The sequence below is a fragment of the Anser anser genome (genome assembly GCF_964211835.1).
Source record: "Anser anser genome assembly, chromosome: 25".
Classification (NCBI taxonomy): Eukaryota; Metazoa; Chordata; class Aves; order Anseriformes; family Anatidae; genus Anser; species Anser anser.
In genome coordinates, this window is record NC_139746.1 from 4,808,970 (window position 1) to 4,828,015 (window position 19,046).

At 65.6% G+C, this 19,046-nt stretch overlaps 3 protein-coding genes across 4 annotated transcripts; 1 reads left to right on the forward strand and 2 right to left on the reverse strand.

Annotated features, from left to right (window-relative positions):
* Nucleotides 1–4,101: 4,101 nt before the first annotated feature.
* Nucleotides 4,102–9,317, forward strand: RAX2 (retina and anterior neural fold homeobox 2). 2 transcript variants are annotated; one of them, XM_083810839.1, is made up of 2 exons: nucleotides 4,102–5,188; nucleotides 6,237–9,317. In XM_083810839.1, the coding sequence occupies exons 1-2, from the start codon at nucleotides 4,883–4,885 to the stop codon at nucleotides 7,320–7,322; spliced, it is 1,392 nt and encodes a 463-aa protein (XP_083666965.1). In that variant the 5' UTR covers nucleotides 4,102–4,882; the 3' UTR covers nucleotides 7,323–9,317. The 2 variants fall into 2 exon arrangements, with proteins under 2 accessions (XP_083666965.1, XP_083666966.1); XM_083810840.1 differs by having other exon boundaries at nucleotides 6,879–9,317.
* Nucleotides 9,318–9,464: 147 nt separating this feature from the next.
* Nucleotides 9,465–16,840, reverse strand: LOC310886324 (mucosa-associated lymphoid tissue lymphoma translocation protein 1-like). Its single transcript, XM_083810768.1, is given in 19 exon segments — nucleotides 9,465–10,628; nucleotides 10,715–10,849; nucleotides 10,941–11,098; nucleotides 11,318–11,464; nucleotides 11,542–11,669; nucleotides 12,094–12,168; nucleotides 12,421–12,598; nucleotides 12,758–12,961; nucleotides 13,178–13,213; nucleotides 13,301–13,348; nucleotides 13,581–13,677; nucleotides 13,859–13,972; nucleotides 13,974–14,037; nucleotides 14,195–14,201; nucleotides 14,204–14,348; nucleotides 14,449–14,579; nucleotides 15,186–15,352; nucleotides 15,562–15,719; nucleotides 16,704–16,840. Coding segments are annotated over 18 exon segments (2,244 nt in total). The 5' UTR covers nucleotides 15,699–15,719; nucleotides 16,704–16,840; the 3' UTR covers nucleotides 9,465–10,355.
* Nucleotides 16,841–17,636: 796 nt separating this feature from the next.
* On the reverse strand, nucleotides 17,637–19,046 carry MRPL54 (mitochondrial ribosomal protein L54). Its single transcript, XM_083810881.1, has 3 exons — nucleotides 18,887–19,046; nucleotides 18,140–18,296; nucleotides 17,637–17,905 (listed from the first exon to the last, which is right to left on the reverse strand). The coding sequence occupies exons 1-3, from the start codon at nucleotides 18,960–18,962 to the stop codon at nucleotides 17,773–17,775; spliced, it is 366 nt and encodes a 121-aa protein (XP_083667007.1). The 5' UTR covers nucleotides 18,963–19,046; the 3' UTR covers nucleotides 17,637–17,772.

Genomic DNA, 19,046 nt, shown 5'->3' on the forward strand with positions numbered 1-19,046 from the left:
ACACGGGTAGCACGCTGTCCCAACAAGAGTGTCATGCTGTCCCCAGAAGCTGTCAGACAGGGCAGGAGGGTGAAGGGAAGTGACACAGAGATGGCTTTAGGGTCCAAGCCCGGACACAATGGCGGTGGCAGCGTCCCACTGGGGGCAGCTCCATGGGCTGACACAGGGGGGGGCACGCGGGACCAACACCAGGGCTGACTGAAAACCTTGTGGTTACATTTGGCATCCGAAAGGGGAACTGTGCCGAGGAGAGGAAGGGAGTGGGAGGAAGCCGAGACGGCGGCCGAGAGCTGCAGTGCTCGCAGATGGAAGGAAGAGGCTGTTGGGAGAAAGTAAAAGTGAGCAGAGAACGAGAAGGGCAAAACCCTGCAGAGGCCGGGTGGGCAGCACGGGGAAGGGGCTGAGCTCAGGCAGCACTGAGCCCCAGGCACCCGGAGGACCTGGGTGGCAGGGAGGGGACCCCGTCACAGTGCTCACAGCCCCCACCCGGCTGGGGTCCCCAAGGGACGCAGGAGGAGGAGGACTCTGAGGGATGGCATTTCTGCCCCCCCCCCCCCCAAGCCCATGGCCAAACCCCACGGATAGCCCCAGAGTGGGTCCCCCATGCTCTGTCCCCATGCCTGGTCCCCAGAGCCAGTCCCTGTGCACTGCCCCACGTCCACGGCTTGACCCTGTGCTTGGTCCCCATGGCTGGTGTAACATCCGTGGATGGTCCCATAGCTGGTGTGACATTCATGGACGGTCCCACTGCCGGTGCCCATAGCTGGCCCCATGGCTGGTCCCCATGGCTGTTGTGACATTCATGGTGGTCCCCATAGCTGGTCCCCAAGCCTGCCATCCATGGCCGGTCCCCACGCCTGGCCTCCCCCTGGCCCCCACACCCACTCCCCGTGGCTGCCCACGGTGCTCGCCCCCTGGGGCTGGTCCCCACGCACCTCTCCCCGCTCCCGGTGCCACTGCTGGATGTCACACCTGTCCCCACGCCCGGTCCCCATCGCCCGTCCACACCCAGGACCCAAGCATGCAGCATCCCAAGGAACCCATGGGGGCCACACACACTGCCACCAGGGCCACCCCCCTGTCTCCGTCCCCTCTGGGGTGGGACACGGCCACTGGAGCGTCCCCACCACAGCAGGGCCGGGCACGGGCTGCGGCCCCCAGGCCCGTCCCTGGGCCGCGGCGCTGGCAGAGCCAAAGGAAATTGTTTCTCTCCCTCCTCCCCCCCCATCCTCTGCCTTTCTTCTCCTCGCCCCGTGTTTCTAATTCTTTTTCCTCTCCCATAATGAGGGGATTACAAGGAAAACTCCAGCAGGACGCCTTTGTGGGGAGACAATCCGAGCGGGGAAGGCAGCGCGGGGCTTTGTGCGCCCGCGGCCCCCCCGGCCCGCCGGGCGCTGGGGGGACATTTAGAGCAATTACTTGTCCAGAAAGTAACTGTCAATCATTCTTAGAGGGGAAGGCCTCCAATTAATAACCTCGTCTTAATCCTTTGGACTCATTTCCAATCTGCGGGGCCTTGGTGACATCTGCAACACTAAATAAAGATTCTCCCGAGCCTTAGCACGGCGGTTCTGTGACAAATAAGAAGACTAGAGGCAACTTTGGCTGCCAAGCTGCAAGATTGGTGAGGTTGAGCCGCTTGTTTGGTTCCCAGGAGGGGCCGACAAAGTTAAATACTCCTGGAAAAGCCGAGTTGGGCCCAGCAGGTAACACCGTTTTATTCGAATTCGGGAGAAAGCGCCGGGGGAAGATGCTCCAAAGAGAAACGGGACGGCCCTGGGGTGCGCCCGTGGCCAGGGCCGGATCCTGGGCCCTGCCCCGGGGGTGTGGGAGTGGGTGCTGGGTGCCCCAAAGCTGCCTGCTTTGCACCCCTGGTTGCCCTTCGGTGTCATGGCACCGAGTGCCACTGCTCCTGGTGGGCTCTGCGCTGCCGGCTCGCGCTGTGCCGGCTGCCGTCAGGGTCCGGCCCCGGCCCCGGTGCCCACCGGCACCCAAAGGGGCACGGAAGGGGAACGGGTGCCGGAGCAAAGCGGGACGGCCTCAGGCAGGCTGCAGCACCCACGGGCCACGGCACCGCCCGAACGGAGGGTTTTGGTGCTTTATTCATCTCGCCGAGTCTTTCTGGCACTGGGAGAGCTGGGGTTTGCCCAGTTTGGGCTCATTACTGCCTAGTTCGGGGCTTGTCGCCGTTGCTGTTTGCTTTTCTGGTGTCTGTGGTGAGGAGCAGACAGCTCCGCTCCGGCTTGAGGCTGCAGCGGGTGCGGGCATAAAGCAGAGAAACGCTGCCCTGGCACTGCCCAGTGCACTTTTACAGCCGAAACCCCCAAATTGCTGCCGGGACCACCACGGCCGCGGGAAGCCCTCTGGTCCCCGACGAGCCCAGGCGAGCCGCCCTGCCGCCCAGCTGGGTGTGCATCTGGGGGACGGAGGCTGCGGGGTCCCCTTGAGCTGCCGGGTTTTGGGGCCAGCAGCGACACCGGGGACTTCTGGCTTGGCCATGGGGGTGCATGGACGGGGCTGGGGGGGGGGGGGGGGGGGCACCCGCTCTTTCGGCAGGGACTTGGGGCACCCATCAGAGTGACACAGCCGGGGAGCGGTGCTGGGGAGCCGGGGGGCCGTGCTGTGATGCCGCCAAGGATGAGGTGGGGCGGGGGCAGCCCCGGGGCACCCACAGGCTGCAGCGCTGCCACCCCGCTTGGCGGGTTGTGATTTTCTGTAATTCCCATGTTTGTTACTCCTGCTTTTGTTTGGCTCTGTTATTTTTTCCGTTCTTCTTTTATCGCCCTTGATTCCCGCTCCCACTCCGAGGATTTGTTTTCCTCTTCTTCCTGTTTGTTGTTGTTGTTGTTGTTGTTTGTTTGTTTGTTTTCTTGGCCTCCTTTGCTTTTGGGTGGGGTTGGGAGGTGCTAGGGGCTGCCCCCAGCCTCAGCCCTTTGCTGTCCCCAGCCCCTGTTGCCCAGCTCACCCCAATCCCTGCACCTCTCCGTGGGGTCCTGGGGGGGGCTGCAGGTGCTCACCCCTCTCCCCTCTCCTTGCAGGTGTGGAGCTGCGCAAATGAGAAGCGGGTGAGCACAAACGGGATGGCGGCGGGGGTCCCGTCCCCTCCCTGTTTCCCCAACCCCAGGACATTCCATGACCCTCGCACGGTGACATTGGGGCCCTGCTCGTCCCAGCGCCCAGCAGGGCACCCCAGCACTGGGGCACTCAGCAGCCTGGGTGCCATGAAGGGACTGCTGCCTGGGGCAGCGTGGCCAGACCCAGACCCAGCCAGAGACCTCGGGGTGATGGGGCACCCTGCGTGGGGCCGTGGGGTGTCACCCAGAGCCAAGCACGTGTGGCACATGCTGCATGCGGACCCTGTGCATTTACTGCATGCGCTGCACATGCAACACACTGGCAGCGCTGTGCACTGCACATACCGCATGCACAGCCCCTGCGCGTGCACTGCATGCGTTATATGTGCTGTGGACACAGGCACTGCACACACTGCACAGTGCGCACATTGCACACACACGCTGCATGCTCTGAGCGTGCTGCAAATGCCTTGGGCAGTGCACACAGCCCCTGCGAGCGCGCTGCATGTGTTACACACACTGCACACAGGGGCACTGCCCAAATTGTGCAGTGCACACACGCTGCACATGCACAGTGTGTGCTCTGAGCATGGTGTGCATGGGGCAGCGCACACAGACCCTGGGCATGCGTGGCACACGTTGGATATGCTGCACATACTGTACACACGGACGCTGCACTTGCTGCACACCTGTGTGCATGGTGCGCGCTGCACGGCACGTGCTGCATGCTCTGTGCGTGTGCTCGCTGCATGCACTGTGTGCACTGAGCACAAAGGCACTGCAAGCACTGCGCACAGACACTGCATGCACGCACTGTGCACTGATTCATGCTGTGCCCACATGTGCATGCACTGCGCTCCTCGCACACCCTGTGAGCTGTGCACTGCACATGCAGACTGCACGCTGCACCCGTGGCATGTGGACACTGCACACTGGGCACACGCTGTGCACTCTGCATGCAGTGCGTGTGCAGCACAACCCCCCCACACACATGCACACACACGCTGCTCGCACACATGCACCCACTCAACACAAGTCGCACCCTGCGCTCCGCGCATGGCACGCTCACACCTCGCTGTGCACACCCCCAGCATCTACACCTGCCTGCAGTGTGCATGCATGCTGCCGATTCACTGCACGCTGCACCCTGCACATGCACACACACAAACCATGCACGGCGCACGCAGATCCCCTGCATGTGCATAGTGCCAGCAGCCCCCAGCTCCCCCCACCAGCTGCCCACCCAGGATCCCCAGTTATTCCCTTAGCGAATTAATTGATTTTCCCCCTCCCTCCCTGTGCCCGCTTGGGTGTTTGCTGAATTTTTGGGGCGATGCAGGGCCGAACACCTTCCCCTCGCAGAAACACCCCGGGATTAGGGCTTTTTGCCCGATTCCCGTGTCTGACCACATCCCCGCGGTGGAAAGGGGCCCTTAATCCCTGGCGAATACCACAGGAAGATTTCAGAAGCTGGATAAAAAGCTTAAAGATGCAACATTGTAAGGGTTGAAAACGCTGATAAACATGCAGAAAAAAGGATATTAGCTGGGGGACGGCGCTGGGCCGCTTTTGCCCTGCCTGGGGACTAGAATGGGTTCCTGCAATGATGTGGGGCTGGTCTCGAGGGACAGAGCAGAGGAGCGGGGCTGGCAGGGGGACCTGGCCAGCTCCGGTCACCTCCAGGCCAGGCAAGGAGGGGTTTGCATTGGTTTTCAGGGCTGGTAGCTCCATAAAATTCCCACACAGGTATCACGGGGCTGGCCCATCCTCCTGTCCATCCGCTTGTCCCTCTGTCCCAGCCGGGGTGCATGGAGGGGGGGTTCCGATGTCCCCACCCTCCCCAACCCCTCCATCCCCTCGCAGGCGCCGAGATGTTCCTGAATAAGTGTGAAGGGGATCTGGGCGAGCTGCGGAAGCCGGGGGACGGCGAGGGGACCCCTCCTGCTGCCGCCGAGGAGGAGCAGCCCAAGAAGAAGCACCGGCGGAACCGCACCACCTTCACCACCTACCAGCTGCACGAGCTGGAGCGCGCCTTCGAGAAGTCCCACTACCCCGACGTCTACAGCCGCGAGGAGCTGGCCATGAAGGTCAACCTGCCAGAGGTCCGCGTGCAGGTAGGGGAAGCACCTGCTGGCCCTGACGTGTCCCCTGGGTGCTGGAGGGCTTTGCTCGGTGCCCAGATCTGTGCCTCAGTTTCCCCGTTGCTCAAGGCAGGGGCAGGGGCACAGCCACGGGGTGGGCGCACGGGGCCGCGCCACCTGTCCTGCGTTGCTCCAAGTGTCAGGTCTCTGGGCTGGGGTTTGGCTGCGTCCTGCTCCCCAGGGGCTCCCCAGATCAACCAGTGTGTCCCAAGGCTCAGTTTGGGGCAGGGAAATGGGTTTTGGAGATTTTTCCCCCACTGCACAGGGAGGTCAGGGATGCTTTTGTGGGTCCAGCTGGTCCCATGGGAAAGGAGAAAACCCTCAGCAGCTTGTGACCACTTGCAGCTCCTCAGAGCCAGAAAAGCTCAAAATTCTCATCGATTTGGGGATTTTAGGCTTTTCAGAGCATGGGGCACAGGAAGTTTTGGCTTCCCAGGCTGCAGCACAAAATCCTGCCCGGGGGGGGGGGGGGGGGGGGGGGGCTCAGCCTGGAGCAGCCCCTGCTGCGAGCGCGGGCACTGAGGGTGCACTCCCTCCTGCCTCTGGGTCTGAAAGCCCAAGAAAGGGCAGAGGAAACCAAACGATCAGAAGTGACAGAACGACTGTGAGATGGCCAGAAAAGCAATCCACTGACACGTGAACTGAGTTTTCCAGGCCTCAACTCCATTCCTTTTTGCACATCAAGCAAGTCCAAGATAATGTGGCTTTTTCCTTGGAGCTCCACACCACGGGGACGCCTCTGCTGAGCTGCCTGAGCAGCGACCAGTTTGCACCAGTATAGCCCAGTAGGAACTGTCCCCTTCTCAGCCCAGGGGCTGACACCTGCCGCCTCTTTCCACTACAGGGCAGGCTGGGCTGTGCCCCATGCTGCTGGGGACTCTGGGGACGTGGGGGCCAGTGCTTTAAGCAGCAGCTCTTCCCAGGTCCGGGTGGGTTTTAGTGCAATTCAGCTTCTAAGAACTTTTACCGAGTGGCTTTTGGACACCACGCAGCGTTGTACCGACAGTGTGCGGTGTTGCAGGGCCAGTGGGAGCGTCCCCACGGCGCAGCAAGAGCAGGGGCTGCACGGTGCCACCGCTCCCGTCCCGCGCCAGAGATGGGTTCGGTTCCTGGGGTTTGCAGGAGAGGCTTAGCAGAGGTGCGTGGTGTGACAGGGACTGCTGGAGCCACGGGGGACACAGCACGTGGGCACCCTGCTGGGGTCACCCCACGTGGGACACAGCACGTGGTGGCGGCCCACCTGGAGTACCCTGTGCGGGGCACCCTGCATGGGGCACCCCGCGTGGGATACAGCACAACGGGGCACCCTGCATGGGGCACCCCGCACGGGGCACAGCACGGGGGGCACCTCGCACGGGACGGAGCACATGGGGCACCCTACACAGGACTTAGCACGTGGGGAACCTTGCATGGGGTGTGCCACATGGGGCACCTGGCATGGGACATGGGACACAGGGCACCTGAAATGAGGCATGCCACATGGGTACCCTATATGAGACATGCTACATGGGACACCTTGCATGGGACATGCCATATGGGGCACCCTACACAGGCCACAGTATGTTGGGCACCCTATAAGGGATATAGCACGTGGGGCAAGCTGCGAGGGACAGGCCGGGCATGGGGCGTGCACCCCGGGGTCACTCTCACTGTCCCCTGGCAGGTCTGGTTCCAGAACCGGCGAGCCAAGTGGAGGCGTCAGGAGAAGATGGAGGCCAGCTCCATGAAGCTCCACGACACCCCCATGCTCTCCTTCAACCGGCCGCCCATGACAGCCAACGTGGGGCCCATGAGCAACTCCCTCCCGCTCGACCCGTGGCTGACGTCGCCCATCTCCAGCGCCACCCCGGTGCACAGCATCCCCGGCTTCATGGGGGCCCCCCAGGCCCTGCAGCCCCCCTACGGCGGGCACTCCTTCCTCAACACCCCCCCGGGGATGGCGCAAGGCATGCAGCCCATGGCCCCCGCGCCCTACCAGTGCGGCCCCCCCTTTGTGGACAAGTACCCACTGGAGGACGTCGACCAGAGGAGCTCCAGCATCGCCTCGCTCCGCATGAAAGCCAAGGAGCACATTCAGACCATTGACAAAACCTGGCAGCCCATTTGATGAACGCTTCCCCGCCTCCCCGGCCCCCCCACTGCCCCCCCCCCCCCAAGGCTCCCGTCCCCAGGCCGTGTGACACCGGGGGTGACAACGGGATGCTCAGCAGGACCAAAGCCAGCGCGGGGCAGGGACGGGGCAGAGATGCTGGGCTGTGGCTGCGCCGCCCCCGGACCAGCACCGTGGGCACAGGGCAGCGAGGCGAGGTGCTGGCGGGACCCCCCCCCGTGGGGAGCACCCCAGCAGCCACCCACGTCCCGCTCAGCCTCCCTCGTGCAGCCGCGTACAGAAGACCCCAGCCTGGGGCTCCGCAGCCCTGCCCTTTATCATTAATGTTGGGTTTGTTTGTTTGTTGTTTGGGTTTTTTTTATGCTGCAGATTTGAACACAAATGAACAGAAACACTCTAGTTTCATAGGGAATATTGGGGGGGGTGGAGGGGGTTAGCTGCATCGGGGCACAACGCTGGTTGTGCGCCGAGAGACGGGTGTACTGCAAGTAAAGAGATGAGCCGAACGGGTGCGTCGCACTCGAGTCAGGCACTGCCGCTAGCCGGGATGCGGGAAGGAGCTTTCCAGGGAAATCGGCTTTTCCCTCGCCCACACTTGGCATCTGCAGGGAAAATCCGCCGTCCCGGCGCACCCAGCCATCGCACGCAGGGCTCGGTCCCCACCGGGTGACCGGATCCGGCCCCGCCGCCTGGCTCCGCGTCCCGGCTGCTTGTCAGGGGGAATCTGCTCCGCCGTCACTCCACGCTGCGCCGCCCTAATTGCTCTCCAGCGGTGCCGGCGTTGGAGGCACAAAGCTGCCGTAATTGCCGGGCAGGGAACGGCCCCACGGCCCCCAGTGGGGCCCGCCAGGAGGGGGGCAGTGGGGCAGCAGCGTCCCCGTGGGGTCCCTGGGGGGGCCATGGTGCCAGGTGGGAGCAGGGAGAGGAGGGTGGCGATGTGCCGTGTCCCCAGCCTGGCCCCACAGTGGCACCGGGGAGGGCGCATGGCCGGTGTCACCGTCACCGGGCAGCGAGGGTCGGCACGGCCCCAGTGGGGATGAGCGAGCTCAGGATGGCTTTAGGAGGCTCGTGGTCAGGACAGGCAGGGGCTGGTCCAGGCAAACGGGTGTGCTGTCACCCATGGAGGCAGAGGGGACGCTCCTGGGAAAGCAAGACCAAGAGGAGACCTTTCCCCAGAAGTATTTCCTGCTACAGAACCAACAACTACCACGACACCATGTCCCCACCTTGCCTCCAAGGCCCAGAAGGGAGCAGACCCTGCTTAGCACCAGCACCCCCAGCCCCCAGCCCAGCCCCAGTGGGTCCCAGCCCCTCGGGAGCCCCAGGGACAGCGCTGACGTCCCCACAGCCCTGGTGGCACTGGGGTCAGGTGGGAGCAGCGGCGGTGACACTGGGCCAGCCAAGGCGCTGACCCCAAGGGGACCCGGCTCCTTGTCCCCGTCCCCCGGCTGCTGCTGCTCGTCTGCTTCGTTAGTGATAATTAAACCTTTAACAACCCATTAAACGCATAATCAATGCTCCCCCGGCTCCCCAGCCCAGCTAATGGGACCGGGCTTAGCTTAACCGGCCGCAGGCAGAGGCATACTCGGGCCGGGAGATAATGAAGCAACGGCCGCGGAAGTAATGGGGTTTGATCTGGGGGACGGGTCGCGCTGAATGGGGGCTGCGGTTTTCGCATGACATAATTGCAGAGGCTGGCGCCGGCCCCGCCGGGGCGGCCGGGCTCCCCTCGGCCCTACGAGCACCAACAAAAGCTGGCTGGCGCGGGGAGGGGGCTCAGGAGGGGGCTCCCCCCCCCCGAATCCGAGCCTAATTGGGTCAGGGGGGCCCCCGCCGCCACCCAAAAGCGCGGGCGCATCGGGGCGAGGCCGGCCTTGGTGTGCCTGGGTGAGGACGCGTCTCCTCCGTGCTGTCGAGGTGCTGGGTGTTATACAAATTATGTAAATGAGCTAATTTGCACATGGCCGGTGGTGATGCTGTGCGGGGCCAGGCATGGTGCCCGGCGGTGCTGGGTGTCACCGCGACAGGGCTCGGGCACCCCTTACCCCGGTGTGAGCCTCGTCGCTCTCATTAGTGCAGAAACAGGCGATGTTTCTGGCCAAAAAAGCCTCCTGAACACGAAGAACCATGAGAAGTGCTGAGCTATCTTGCTTTCACTCTTTTATTGGTGTTTTCCCCCATTTTAGACCCAATGGAGACATTTGCAGATGCTGGCACATAGGGCCGAGCAAAGCACGCGTACACCCTGTGCCCCCATCTCGTGCATTATGGGAAAAAAAAAAAAAGCAAATGGCGATTTTTCCCCCAGATTTTATCCATACCCTGAAATCTTTCACGGCCTGGCCAGCGCTGGCACTCAGTGTCCCACTGGGAGCACTGGGGGGCCAGGTGGGTCTCCCATGGCCTCAGGGCTGCCTCCCAGCCAAGCAGGAGCCCTTTGCTCCCCCCTAATCCTCCCCTCAGGATTTGCCCCCTAATCTCCTTATTTCTCTCTATTTCTCCTAGGCCTGAATGAGCCCAGCCCTGCCCCGGCGCGACGCCTCGCTCAGCCCCCTGCCTCCATCCCCTCCTCGCCCCATGGAGCAAGGGGCAGTGCCACCGCCACGCAAAGTGGGCCCGGCCCGGCCACGGGGAGCCCCGGGGCTGGCGCTGCCCTGGGGTGGGGGGTGGCACTGCCGTGCCAGGGACAGCGTCCTGTCTCTGGGGGTGGCAGTGCCACGGCAGGGGACATGCGGCCGTGTCCTCTGTGTGGGGCTGGCAGTGCCGTGTGGCTGGGGCTGGCATTCCCTGTACATCTGTGGGGTGGCAATGTGCCATCCGTGGGGCTGTCCCTGTCCAGGGCAGGGGGCAGTGCCCTGTACCTGAGGCAGCACCGTGCTGCCCCCCCCCAGGTGCCACGCAGCGAGCCCCACATCCCTGGTGCGGGGCAGGACAGGGCTCAGCCCCTCAGCACCCAGCTCCGTCCCCATCCCCTCTGTCCCCTCCAGGCCAGACGGGGCACGAGGTGTAGAGCGGGGGCCGCGTGTCCATCTACAGGCTGTGTGAGCCTGGCCCCTTGGGGCTCAGGTTCTCCTCGGGGGTGTTTCCCCAGAAGTCCCCCGCCGCCCCCCAGCTCCCCGGGGGCGAGCTGGAGAGGGGGCTGACGGAGCTCTCCAAGGGGGGCTGCGAGGCGGCGGCGGGGCCGAGGCGCAGGTTGAGCTTGGCGATGAGTGGCTTGCCCACGCTCACTGCCCGCCTCTCCTCCACGAAGTCGTCCATGCCGCGGTAGCGGTACTGCAGGCACACGGTGAAGGCCAGCTCCTGCTGCGGGGCATGGCAGGGTGGGCACCCGCCCGCGGCATGGGGACGGTGGCTTCATTCCCCCCCCCCACACGCAGCGTGACCCTTACCCGCAGTTTCTGCAGGCCGCAGAGGCGGCTGTAGAGGCAGCAGGAGGGGCAGCCGGGACTCCAGGAGGGTGACAAGGGGCTGCCCACCTCCTCGGGGCTCTCCTTGTTGGTGCACTTGAGGTCCACGTCCAGCTCCTGCCGTGGGCGATGTGCGACTGTGGAAAACCCACAGCCCACTGGGACCCCCCATCACCGCCCTGCCGAGGGTGTCAGCACCCTGCCCCACCTCGGGGATGTCGGTGAGCTTGGCCACGCACTCAGTGACGTCCCTGGGGGTGGCCAGGATGCGGGTGTAGATGATCATGATGTTGGAGAACTCGGCAGCGAAGCCCAGCTGGACGGTGACGCCGCAGCTGAAGTGCAGGTGGCGGCTCTCCGGGAGCACTGCCGGGACAGCGAGCACGGGGCTGGCACCTCCTCGGTCACCACCACAGCGGTGACCCTCGGGGCAGCCCCGGTGCCAAGCCCAGGGCTGGTGGTGCTGCACCAGAGAAACCCGGTGGGCACTGGAGATGCTGCCTGCCACCTCGCCCCACATCTCGGGGCCGTCCCCTCCACGTCCCCACAGGTGCCAGCGCTGGGCGCGGTGGCCGCGGTGCTCACCGTGGGCCTTGGCCCACTGCAGGTTCCTGGCAGAGGTCTCGTCCCGGCCCGGGGCGCGGATGGGGTCCGTCAGCGCTCGCCTCTCTGAGAGGTTGCTGCGGAGCTCCAGCGCCTGGCGGCCCCGCGTGATCTCCAGGGTGCCCATGTCTGCGGGGGGACGAGAGGTACAGGGGGGTCGGTGGGGGACGCTCCCACCCCCAGGGTCCCCGCTGCTCGCCACTCACCCTCGGCCACCTTGTCCAGCAGCACTGTGATCTTCTCGTCATCCAGCAGCCAGCGCTTGAGGAAGCTGACGAAGACGCCGTTGGAGAACTCGCCCTGGCTCAGCTCGTAGGCTTCGGCGTCTGCGCACCTGCGGGGATGGGGCAGGAGTGGGCTCCATCCGTGGGACCCCTCCATCCACGGGGGGCTGCTCCAAGAACCAGCCCCCACTGAGCCCTGGGGAAGCTCAGCCACAGTGCCGTGGCCAGATCCTGGATGCTTAAAGCATCGTCGGCCCAAATCCCTGTGCTGCAGAGGAGCCTCGGTGCTTGAACCCCCTCAGGCACTGCCCAGAGCTGAGCAGGGCTGCGAGCATCCCCCATCCCTGTAAGGGACTGGGGGCTGCGACTCCCAGCACCTCCAGCATCGACCGGGGGGAGTTGGTGGCCTGGAGCAGGATGTGGTACAAACGGGGCTGAGCCCCATCCCTGCTCCAGGCCAAGGCAGGATGTGTCCCACTGGCCCTGGAGCGAGGAAGACAGGGGCACCACCAGGGCGGTGGAAAGGGGACCCACGTGGCGTAGCCGAAGACGATGTTGGCCGTCACCTGCAGCGCCCCGACCTGCGGGATGGTGTCATCGTTGAGGTTCCTGTAAGAGAGCAGTTGGGCAGAGCTGGGCGCTGTGAGAACCCTTGGGGGGGTGCAGCCCCCCAAATCCACCTGAGGCACCCCAGACCCTGACCACAATGGGGTTAAACTGGAGCAGTGACACTCAGGGCATCCACACGATGCCACAGCTGGGACACGGGGGACACCTCGCTCTGCTCCCCCAGGAACCAGCACCCATGGGTGGCAGGCACCCCGTGCCAGGACCCCGCTCTGTGCCGGGGGGCTCGGTCACCTCTTGCGGCACATGTCGAGCAGGAAGATGTTGAGGCCGGTGTGTCGCTGCTGCATGCTCTGTAGCACCCGCTGCACGCACAGGCAGTGGGCGGAGGTGTAGGAACTGGGGGCGTCGATGGGCACCATGAAGCTGTTGCCAAAATTTTCGTAGCCATGCCCAGCGTAGTAAAGCAAACCTGGCGGGAGGGGACAGCAGCGGGTCACGTCCCTCCTTGCACATCCCCAAGCCTCAGGGCCCCCCCCAGTCCTCACCCCAGGCTGTCCCCGCTTCTCACCCCGCCACCCCCAAACCCCACCAGTGCAAGCCCCCCCAGTTCCCCCTGAAGCTGCCCCACCATAGACGCCCTTGTCGAGGAGCAGGAGGAACTCATTGACAGCCATCTGCATCTCGTCCTTGCCCAGGTCCAGCAGCGAGACCACCTTGAAGTCGAGCTGGCGCAGGAGGGAGCTCAGCGCGTGCACGTCCACCATGGGCGCCTTCAGGTGCTTGTGGTGCAGGTAGCGCATGTTGCCGATCAGCAGGGCCACTTTGTCGGTGGCTGCCGGGACAGGAGAGGGGCACGCTAGGGATGCTCCTGCTGTCCCTGCCACCCCTCCTGACATTCCCGGTGTCACCATGCACACCAGTCCCTGCCTCTCTCCCCAGGGTGTTGTACCCATGCTCGAGCTTGGCCAAGCAAAGCAGACCTCGGGGGTGGCAATGGGGTCAGTCACAGCCCCACAGGGTCCCCAACCCCTCGTGGACGGGCTCTTACCGTACAGCTGGTCAGGACTGCCGGGCTCTGGGGGGCCTGGAAAGAGAGAAGCGTGGTGGCATGGCCCTGAGTGCGGTGCCCTGAGCAGACCAGCAGGGACAGAGCCACGCCACCTGCACCTACCTCCGTCCCCATCCTGCCAGGAGCCTCCAGAGGCGAAGAGCCGTGGGCCTGGGGCAGCACAAAGGGCAGGGGGGGTTCAGAAGAGAGGGAGCAGGGGCACACGGGGGCTATGGGGCTGGAGGGAACCCCATTTTGTAGCGCCCAAACAGCGCGGTGCTGAAGCCCCCCAAAATGTGAGGGAGCAGAGAGGCCATGGGAGGACGTTGTGGGGGTGAGAAGAGCCAGCAGAAAGACACAGGGTGGGGGACAGGGGACATGGAGGTTGCCCCCCTCCCCTCACCGATCTCCACGTCCACCTCCTGGCTCCACACCTCGTGGAAGAGGTTGAACACGCGGCAGGAGTAGCTGCCCCGCTCGGCCGTCGTCACCAGCTGCACCTGCCGGCGGGATGGAGAGAGGAGCTGGGGCCACCACGCCACGCTGTGCCATGCTGCACCACACCATGCTGTGCTGCACCACGCTGTGCCGTGCCATTCTGCACCGCACCGTGCCGTGCCGTGTCGCACTGCTCCATGCCATGCCGTGCCGTGCCGCACCAGGCGAGGGGCCCCACGGTACCTGGAGCCGGGGCGCCCGCGCACCCTCCACGGGACGCCGGTTCCTGAACCACTGGTACTGCGGCGGCGGGTTGCCGATGGCTCTGCACTCCAGCACCAGCGTGTCCCCCTCAGCCAGGCAGCACGGCTGTGGCTGCTGCAGGATCTGCAGCCCCGCCATGGTGGGGCAGTAACCGCTGGCTGGGGAGGGGACAGGCAGCAGGTCTGCCAGGGGCCACGGCAGGGCTGCGCTGAGCCACCCGGGGCTCCAAGTGACGCCTTGTAGGAGCCCCCCTGGTCCCGCAGGCGAGCGATGCCTCGCGGGTGCCAGCACAGGGACGCAGACCTTGGTGCCCACCTGAGCTGGGGCTGCTGCTCCTCTCCACCTGGACGTGGGCCCACCTGGAGAAGGCGAAGGCGGCCCCGCAGTTCACGCGGCAGATGAACCACCGGGGTGGGCCCGGCGGGGCGGCCGTGTCGATCACCAGCTCCGGGGCCGTGGCTCCGGGCACCTACGGGATGAGGTGGGGGGCTTGGACAGGGGCTCAGGGTGGGGGTTCGGCCAGGGAGGGGACCTGGGGCACTGGCTTGACGTGGCTGCGTGGGACTCACCTCCTGCTTTCCGCAGAACCACTGGTAGGCGAGCCCCGGCGGGCCGGTGGCCCAGCAGGTGAGGGACACCCGCGCGCCCTCCGCCACCACCTGCGACTCCGGCTGCACCGTGATGCGGATCATGTCATGGACTGCGGGAGAGGGAGAAGAACCCGGGCTGGCCGAGAGCCCCATCCCGCACCGCCCTGTCACGCCCGGCCCTGTCCTGTCCTGTCCCATTGTGCCCCGTCCCAGTGCAGCCTGCTCCGTCCCAGCCCGACCATCTCATCCTACCTCACCCCATTCAACGCCACCCTGACCCACGCCACCCCAGCCTGTCCTGTCACTTGGCGTTCTGCACCATTGCTGTCCCATCATACCCCGTGGCACCTTATGCCATCCCCTCTGCTCCACCCCAGCCCACCCCGTGCCGTCCCAACCCATCACACCTCATCCCATCACGGCCTGTCCTCTCCCAGCCCCTCCTGCCCCACCTCGCCACACATGGTCCCATCCATCCTTCCCTATCCCATCCCACCCCACACCACCACATCCCACCCTGCTGCGTCCATCCCATCCCATCCCATCCCATCCCGTCCCGTCCCATCCCATCCCGTCCCATCCCGTCCCGTCCCATCCCGTCCCATCCCATCCCGTCCCCAGGAAGAGCTGCCCCTCCTCTCCCTACGTTCCTCCTGCTGAGCCCCCTTCCCCTGGTGACCCTCTCCAGGCCCCCCAGGCCCCGCCGCCATCCCTACCGGCGCTGCTGAGGACCTGGCAGGCCTGCGCGTGCCCCATCCTGTCCAGGCAGCCCAGCAGGTACTTGAGGGTGCAGTCGCGCTCGGCCAGGAGCTGCAGGAGGCACTGCGTGGGGCTGCCGCGGGGCTCCAGCACCTTCAGCGAGCACACCTCCAGCTCCTCCTCGCTGCGGAGCGCCCGCAGGGCTCAGCGCCGCAGCCTCCCCCGGGATGGCCGGGGCTCAACACGGGAAAACGGGGACACAGCGGGGCGGGCGGGGGCCGCGGGCACCCCTCACTCGGCCGTGCCCCATCTCCTGCCCCGTCTCTGCGGTTTGTCACCCAGCAGGGGACAGAGGCCCAGCTGTGCCTGACGCAGGGTCCATCCTGCTCCTACCTGCACTTGAAGCGTTTCTCCGCCCCGGCCACCTCGGCCAGCTTGCGCCAGCCCCGGCTGGCGTTGTCCAGGAGCTCGCAGAGCCGAGCCACCACCTCCTCGCCCAGCGAGCTGATGGGCAGGCTCCAGTCCCCCATCCCGTCCCCGCCACCGCCTGCCTGGGGGTGTGGAGGGGATGGGACATCAACGGGTGACGAAGTGACAGTGCCTGTGCCCCACCGGGCACCCTCAGGAGCTGCTGGCAGGTGGCCCAGCGCAGCAACACTGGCACGGGGACGGAGAGCACCGGCGCCAGCCCATTGGTGTTGTGTCACCTCCCTGCACCATCCCGGGCTCTGCAGGATCCGGCCACCAGCCAAGAATGCCACAAGATCCCCCTCTGTGCCCAGGGGACGAGAGCTGTGACAGTGGCATGGGGACCCTGCTCAGCCCCTGGTGTTGGGCAGGGGGCCAGGGCCGCAGTAGAGCAGCCCCCAGGACCTTGGCAGGATGAGGTCCAAGGAACTGGAAAAAGGGGATGTCCCCTGCCACCTTCCCGTCCCTTTAGGGGACACGGAGGACGGGCTCATCGTGGAAGGCTGAGCACGGGTGGGACAAGGTACGGCACAGCCTGGGCACCCCGCTCCTTCCAGCACAGACAGCGCGTGGCGTCTGCACCTCAGGGGTCGGGAGCAGCCCCCTCGCTGTCACCAGGCCCCGTGGTGGTGGCTCTGGAGGTGGCCTGAACCCTGCTGGGCCACCAAGAGGAGCCCTGGGGGATGACAAGGGGAGTGGAGCACAGAATCCGAGCCCTGGGGGCAGGAATTGGGCACCACGCACGGGGACAAAGGGCTTTGGCAGCGAAGGGAGCGCAGCATCAACCACCCTGCCCCTTGTGCATGAGCTGCCCGGCTCTGCACGGGGCCCGACACCCGGGAACGCGCTCCCTCCCCACCGAGCCACCCCACAGGACCGACACATCCATGACCGGGCGACGCTCAAGCAAACAGCGGGGCTCTGACACGGAGGGCAGGGACTTGCTCATCCGCTCTGCTCACCCTCTGCTGGGTTTGGGGGCCCGGATGCGCTCGGGGTGGCGACAGGGGGACAAGCGCTGGGGTAGGCATGGAGAGGACAGAGCCTGGAAGGCGCAGGGCACTCACCTCTGGCACGGCCTGGCCCCAGCCTCAGGGCAGCTCCTGCCGGAGGAGCCTGCCTGGAGCCCTCAGCTCTGAGCTCGGCGCGCACCGAGCCCCACGCAGAGGAAATGAAGGTTAAAAACAAAAGCTCTCCCCCGCACCACGGCATGGCACTTCTGCTTTCCTCCACCGCTTCCTGTGCTGCACAGCGTGGGCGTCACAGCTGCCGGGGAGCTGGGCATGGCCCCGTACCAGGGTGGCAGCGGCCCCACTGCCCGTCCTGCCCCTGCGGCACTGCACAGGCAGGACTGGGGCCAGGGGGAGATGCTGGACTTCGCCAGGCCGAGGACGCGTGGGGAGGGGGCAGCAAAGCCCCTGGTGCTTGGGTAAGATGCAGCTGCAGACCCTGCTGGAAGGCCAGACTGGAAGCCACGACTTCCCCAAGGGGAAGGGGCTCGGCTGAGCAGGACGGACGTGCCCCCCTCCGCTGCACCCCCCAGCCCATCCCACTCCCTCGGGATGCTGAGCCAGAGGACGCGAGAACATGGGGTGGGGATGGCGCTGCGAGCCCTCCCACTGCAGAAGGGGCTGAGGTGTCCCCGCAAACTTGCTCGCTGCACCCACCAGCACCCCCAGACCCTGACTTCCCTCCTCTCGTCCCCCGGGGTGCTGGCTGCCACCCTGACACCTCCCTCCTGGGGGACACGGTGACACCAGCGGAGTCGCCCCCACCCCAAGCCACTGCCCTCCCGGCATGGCCTGTAAGCCCCCATCATTGCAGCGCAGACTGACAGAGGGAGCGGGAACGATTTGGCAGCTTAGGCTCCCTCTGTGAACAATAAATGGAGCTTCTGCTTTAGCAAAGACACCAAGAATTTGGGGCCTCGATCCTCCGCCAACCCTGGGCAGGAGGGGAGGCCCACACTGAGCTTGCGGAGGACGTGGGTTTGCCACAGCTTCAGTAACAGGCATCAGCCTCGCCAGAGATTTATTACCAGTTCACAGCAAGAATAAGAGACCAACAACGGGAGCTGGTCCCAGTGCCGTCCATGTGGCACTCGGGGCAGCTGCGGTGCCACGAGGTCCGCAGCACCTACAGCTTCTTGCCCTTCTTCAGCCGGTTGCGCTGCCACGTGTTGTACTTCCGCAGGCGCCTCCAGTACTCGATGGAGTCGGGGTCCATCTCCTCCAGCTTCTTGGGGGGCCCCAGGTGGATCTGGAAAAGCCTGGGGGCGAACGCAAAGGACGTGAGTTTGCAACCAGGAGGACAAAGGAGGATGGAGGGGCAGTAGCGCATGATCAGGGCACGAATAATCCCTCACCCACCACATCCACCGCTACCAGGGCAGGTCCCCGAGCCCCCAGCCCCAAGGAGGAGAGCAGTTCCCATCCCTCCAACTCTTGTTGGTGCCCTCGGGATGGGCCTTCGGGGCCAGGCACCTCAGGGGGGCCCCACCTACCAGTCGGGGTACTCAGAGTCGGGCTTCAGGGCCACGTCAGGGCTGTCCTTGTGGTAGTTGACGCCCACAGCATAGGTGGCCAGCTTGACGGGGTCCGTGCACACCTCCGGCCCCTTCAGCTCCTCCTTTAGCACGCTCTTACCCTTGGCCTTCCCGCCTGCGGGGACGGGGGCACAGTCAGGCAGGGGGACGTGGGGATGGGGCTGAGGAGCGGGGCTGGGGCAGGAGCAAGAGGAGAAGGCCATGGGGTGAGGGGATGAAGGACTGGGGGTCGGGACCAGGATGAGGCCGGGACATGGGGCCAGGACATGGGGATGGGGCTCGGACACGGGGCCGGGACACAGGGCTAGGACGGGACAAGGATGGGACAAGGATGGGACAAGGGGCCAGGACACCAGAACAGGATGGGGCGTGTCCGGGACACTGGGACAGGACTGGGACACAGGGCCAGGACACCAGGACAGGGCTGGGACGCCGGGATGGGGCAGAGCTGGGACACGGGGCTGGGTCACTGGGACAGGGCACGGACACCGGGACCAGGCTGGGACACGGGGCTGGGATGGGGCTGGGACACCGGGACGGGACGGGACGGGATGGGAGGAGGATGGAGCATGGGGCAGGACACCGGGACAGGGCACGGAAACCGGGACCGGGCCGGGACACCGGGCCGAGACACGGGGCCGGGACACCGGGCCGAGGTTGGGGCCCGGCCCACCCCACCCCACCCCGGCCCATCCCGGCCCTCACCCGGCTTCTTGGCGTACCCGCGGGCCGGGCCGGGCCGCACGGCGCTGGCCGCCCTCAGCAGCAACCGCGCGGCCATGGCGGGGCGGGGCGGGCCCGGAAATGGCGGCGGCCCCGGCCCGGTCCGGCCCCGGCCCCGTCCCGCTCCGCCCCGTCCCGTCCC

Bases quoted from the DNA above. Each gene is read 5' to 3' on its own strand.
- MRPL54 (XM_083810881.1), bottom strand. From the start codon at position 18,962: ATGGCCGCGCGGTTGCTGCTGAGGGCGGCCAGCGCCGTGCGGCCCGGC. The intron at 18,297-18,886 runs GTGAGGGCCGGG...CCGTCCCCGCAG, and splicing joins CGGGTACGCCAAGAAGCCGG to GCGGGAAGGCCAAGGGTAAG. The intron at 17,906-18,139 runs GTAGGTGGGGCC...GTTCGCCCCCAG, and splicing joins GACTCTGAGTACCCCGACTG to GCTTTTCCAGATCCACCTGG.
- RAX2 (XM_083810839.1), top strand. From the start codon at position 4,883: ATGGAGGGGGGGTTCCGATGTCCCCACCCTCCCCAACCCCTCCATCCC. The intron at 5,189-6,236 runs GTAGGGGAAGCA...GCGGTGTTGCAG, and splicing joins TGCCAGAGGTCCGCGTGCAG to GGCCAGTGGGAGCGTCCCCA.